The 4,866-nt window shown below is 38.4% G+C and overlaps 1 protein-coding gene across 1 annotated transcript; it reads right to left on the reverse strand.

Moving 5' to 3' along the window:
* Positions 1–266: 266 nt before the first annotated feature.
* Positions 267–3,840, reverse strand: LOC129114011 (LIM/homeobox protein Lhx1-like). Its single transcript, XM_054626513.1, has 5 exons — positions 3,671–3,840; positions 2,750–2,970; positions 1,948–2,219; positions 927–1,083; positions 267–643 (listed from the first exon to the last, which is right to left on the reverse strand). The coding sequence occupies exons 1-5, from the start codon at positions 3,838–3,840 to the stop codon at positions 267–269; spliced, it is 1,197 nt and encodes a 398-aa protein (XP_054482488.1).
* Between the last annotated feature and the right edge of the window lie 1,026 nt (positions 3,841–4,866).

Genomic DNA, 4,866 nt, shown 5'->3' on the forward strand with positions numbered 1-4,866 from the left:
GTCAAATTCACATTAAAACAATCTATTGATTGGCTATTCAATAAACAATTATACGGACATACAAATATAGAGATTTATAAATAGTTAAATAGAGCTTAACAAAAATGCATCAGATAAATAAATAATTAGCTAAATAATTACATAAATAATTAGATAAATAAATAAATAAATAAATAAATAAATAAATAAATAAATAAATAAATAAAAATGATTTGAAGTTGATTTGCCTTCAAAATCCAAGTGTGCCTTGTAGTTGGGTGTTCGGTTTACCAGACAGTGCCTTCGCTCATTTCTGAGGAGGGTTGTGACAGCTGGTTGGTGTATCCGTTGTCACTGAGGGACACAGTCGTGTAGGGTGTGCTGGGGCCACACATCTCACTGGAGATGCTGTGCATTGAGCCCGGCATGTTGGGCTCTGGACTGGGTGAGTCCGCGGGATGGTGAGAGACCGTATCAGAGAAACAGTGCACCTCTCCGGGACAGTGGTGCCCAGGATGGTGGTGGTCCATTGCTCCTAATGGGGTGCCAGCAGGGACAGAGGAGGGCACAAAGCCCAAGTCTGCAGGAGTCTGGGCATGGGACGATGGTGGGCCTTGGTAGTACTCATAATTCCCTCCTGAGCCATAGTATTCAGCAGGATATTCTGCATGCATAGAAATATTGGGATTAGTGCACAGAATGTATCAACATTTAAAGAAAAATATATATAAACAATACAAATAGATTTTTTTTAAAATGTGGTTCTTGAGTTTTTACTGAAATAAACAAACTCAACAGTACTCAACACAAGATAGATTAATTACATTATAGTGACTACATCAATCTGAAGAAGCATATTAAATTGATATTAGTAGGCACGTTCCTCAAGTACTATTAATTGCAAGGAAATGATCAACCCTACATCCCAAAAAAAGCATACAGCTCACCTCCATAATAGGAGAAGTGTCCAAGCTCTTCCGCCTCCAGTCTCTCTCCCAGCGCCCTCATCCTCCTCTGGCCGCGGAAGAACACGTGTCTGCGGCCACCCAGAGAGCTGAGCTGCTTCATGCGTCTCTCTTTGGACCTCCGATTTTGGAACCAAACCTTTTCGGACAAAAAGTGATTGGACGAGCAGCGTGAGTGACACAAGCAGGAAAACAAAACAGACATACCACAAGAAAATAGGTTCCCCTGTACCCGTTTCTGACTTGCAGGGCCTTTGTGAGCATCACAGTAACGTTTTTGAGTTCCTCGCTGCGTGGAAATTTTCGATTTCGATCATTTTAAGATCGAAATGAGTCATTTCCCTTAAATATTTACTTGCATTTTTCGCCATACAAAATGGAAATGCTGTTTAGGTCAAACATATTTTATTATTAGGCTGTCTGGAAGAGTGAATACGGATTTTTTTTTTAAATGTATCAAAAGCTAATTTGAACTGATGACAATTTAGCCCACAAAACAAAATGTACCTTTAAGCATTTCAATGTTTAAAACGACGCGTCAATCCAACAGGAAATTGCATCAGGGGAGCTTTTTTTTTTTTTTTTTTTTTTTTTTAAAGTCCACATGGACAAGAAGCTAAGTGAGTCCTGCTTTTAAAGGTTTTAAGAGCGCAATGGGATTAAAGATTATGGAAAACAAAATGGTTTGGAAACCTTATATTGAAGAAAAAAAAAGAATCAGAAGAGCATTTAAGACCAATCCCCTAAGAGTGTGCCTAAAAGTCTCCCCAAAGACCTCACAACAGTTTTCTGTGTCCATAAAAGCCTTTTGGTATGTAGGTTATAATAAAGGCTGACTTGATTCTCTGTTGTGTTGGTCCTCCAGACACCATGTCACATCTTAAAACACTGTGGGTGGAACTGGGGGCCCGACACTGGAGGAAGCATGGATCAGCTCTCGGTGTCAGCTTTTTTTTTTTTTTTTTTTAATTTTCTTTTACTTTCTCTTTCTTTAGCCTTTTACCTGGATGACTCTCATGGTGAGGCCGGTCTCCCGTGACAGCTGTTCCCTGATGTGTCTCGTGGGTTTCGGCGTGGCCGCGAAAGCCGCTTTCAGGACCTCGAGCTGCTTGGCTTTGATGGTGGTCCGAGGCCCGCGTCGCTTCCCGACGGCGCTCGTCTCGTCATTCTCGTTGTTGGTGTCTTTGTCTGATATATGTCCCGTTTCGGAGTCCTTCCCGTCGTCCTGCGGGTCCTGGGAGTCCGGAGAGAGGCTCGGGTCGCTGCACGTCGTGACTGCCACGAGAATGAGATTCGCTGTGTGTTAGCACGTGATTCTGAGAATCTAAATCATTCCCTCCAGAAGAACAGTGGCAATGCTAAAGTGTGTTATTAACATAGCAGCAATTCTAAATGAATTCATCATAATATATTATATTATCATCGATATTCGGAATACCCAACTTTGATGGTATCACTATAAGTAAAATACACCAATTTGAACTGGATTTTTTAAAGGATTAGACCTGAAAATCTGCTGCTTCTGTTGTTATTAATAATATAATAATAATCATAATCCTACTACTACTAGTAGTAGTACTACTACTATAATAATAATAATAATAATAATAATAATAATAATAATAATAATAATAATACGAATGCTAATACTAATATTACTCATTATAATAATAATAAGAAAACTAATAATAAGAAAAAATCAATAAAATAAAAAATAATAATACATATAATAATACTATATTTTTCATTTATTAAAGATATTTTCAAAAACGTTAAACACATTTCAGAATGGCTTGATTAATCACCTGAAAGGAGGATGGTGTCTTTTCCATTGTTATTCTGGTAGTCCTCCTTACAAACAAACTTGAACTCGTCCAGGATGTACAGTTCCTCTCCGGTGGACAGCTGTTTGTTACACATCACACAGGTGAAACAGTTCAGGTGAAACACTTTGCTCTTGGCCCTGCGGACAAGATCACTGGGTAAAATCCCTTGTGCGCAACCGTCACACTTGGTCCCAAACGTCCTGTTGGAAGAGGGAGAGCAACAGTCAGGGGGAAGTTTCTGCAGCATATACACATGTTAGAGTAATGCCTGAGATAAGGGCTTTTTCTTTTAAAATTATATTTGAGTAAATTAATAATGGGTTCACAACACTGAGTTCCACTCTGTCAGAGGGCAATTGTCCACAAAGAAATCTGCCTAGTAATGAATTTCAATTCAGTTTATTTCAGAAACAATGTCTAATATCTAAACCCTGATCTTAAGTAACATGAAAAATATTACAGTAATATAATATAATTATCCCCTTATGAGTGCAAATCCATCATAGCAATCCCACGTGCAATAAGGGATTGTCGAAAAGCTGCTATAATATAACTCAAAAGGCCTACTGCAGAGAAAACATATACATTTCTTTTTCTTAATATTTTTTAATGTAAAAAAACAACAACACTTTATAAATATACTAACATCTGCACTATTTGCACGAAGTAGCAGGTCCGTCAGAGTGTATGGAACCCCTGGTAGAACACAGTCCAGTAGTTTTAATACAACAGGCCCCTTCGGCGTTTGATCCACATCCATTTTGTCCTTACTTTTAACATTGAAATTGTTATTTACTTTGGACTGAATACGTTTCTGTTTTATCGGCTAAAAAATATATTTGATAGCGTTTTTTTAAAAATTATTTGTAGATACTAAACCATAACACTTTGGATGCTTACCTGAAGAAGTCATTCTTACAATACAGCCTCCCTTCTCGTGAAAAACACTTCTCTGACAAAGTGCATTTGCATTCGCAGCACTGGACACATTTGATGTGCCATGGTCTGTCCAAAACTTTAAGCAAGAACCTATCAAGAATAGGCTTTTCACAGCTGGAGCACTGAAGCATTGTCCGGAGTTATTCCCAGCCCAGTGTGGGTGATATATATAATACTCTGTTGATGCTCTTTTTCCAACGTCCACAGTCGCCTCGGTGTTGACTTGCTTGGGTATATGATCCCGGAAATCCAATGTATCCAAATGAATCGAAATAATCACAACACCATCTGTGAGATTAAATGCAGCTCGTCTGTTCCACGAGACAACAATCCACATGTGGCAAACAGCTCCAAATGAAAGGTTGACTGTTGAAAAAGCAGCATTTCTGGTACAAAATTATAGACTGTAGATCATCGCGGGCCCGTCGAGATCATCTGAAGTGTGCGAATTTAAGGGTTGGCACAGAAAAAAGAAATAACCGACCCACAATGTTTCCCGAGAGGTGTCTTAAATAGAGAAAAATAACGATGACATGCTATCAGTGCGCTCAGCCTCATCATTTGTGTCCCATTTTCCCTCTGATGAGCTCTCAGTCTGAGAGAAACGCTGTAATGAGCGCACCTCTTAAAGCTCAGCCTATTGCCTATTAAGAGACGCGTGACGTCATCTCCAGGAGAAACCTATGAGCAGCCTTTCCAGTTCACTCCACCACATGTACTTTGGTATTGTGCAAAGAGAGTAAAAATAAATAAATAGGGTTATGAAGTAAAATAAAATAAAATAAAATACAAGTATCTAGTTTTAAACACTTTTAATAAAAAATAAAAAAAATAGTCAAAACAAATATTCTTCCATTTCCCGGAATAAGACAGACAAACAGGTAGCAACACAACTTTAAATAAAAACATGACATTAATGCTTCATTAATGTCATATTGAAAAGGAAAAGGATCCAAGGGAAGTTTCATCCAAGATTTCTAATGACGGTGAAACTGGCTGACCAAGGAGCTGTATCGGTAAAGAATTAATAAGAATCGAAAATAAAAATATATCCACCCTCCAACAACGCTCTTATTACAATAATACCCATTTTTATCTCTGAAGGATAGCCTGCTGAGGGTCAGTGATGATATCATAAGAATAAACTATTCCCTGGG

Source organism: Anoplopoma fimbria, chromosome 24 (assembly GCF_027596085.1).
Source record: "Anoplopoma fimbria isolate UVic2021 breed Golden Eagle Sablefish chromosome 24, Afim_UVic_2022, whole genome shotgun sequence".
NCBI lineage: Eukaryota > Metazoa > Chordata > Actinopteri > Perciformes > Anoplopomatidae > Anoplopoma > Anoplopoma fimbria.

Bases quoted from the DNA above. Each gene is read 5' to 3' on its own strand.
- LOC129114011 (XM_054626513.1), bottom strand. From the start codon at position 3,840: ATGCTTCAGTGCTCCAGCTGTGAAAAGCCTATTCTTGATAGGTTCTTG. The intron at 2,971-3,670 runs GTAAGCATCCAA...CTCTTCCAACAG, and splicing joins TGTAAGAATGACTTCTTCAG to GACGTTTGGGACCAAGTGTG. The intron at 1,084-1,947 runs GTAAAAGGCTAA...TTGTCCGAAAAG, and splicing joins TCACCATGAGAGTCATCCAG to GTTTGGTTCCAAAATCGGAG.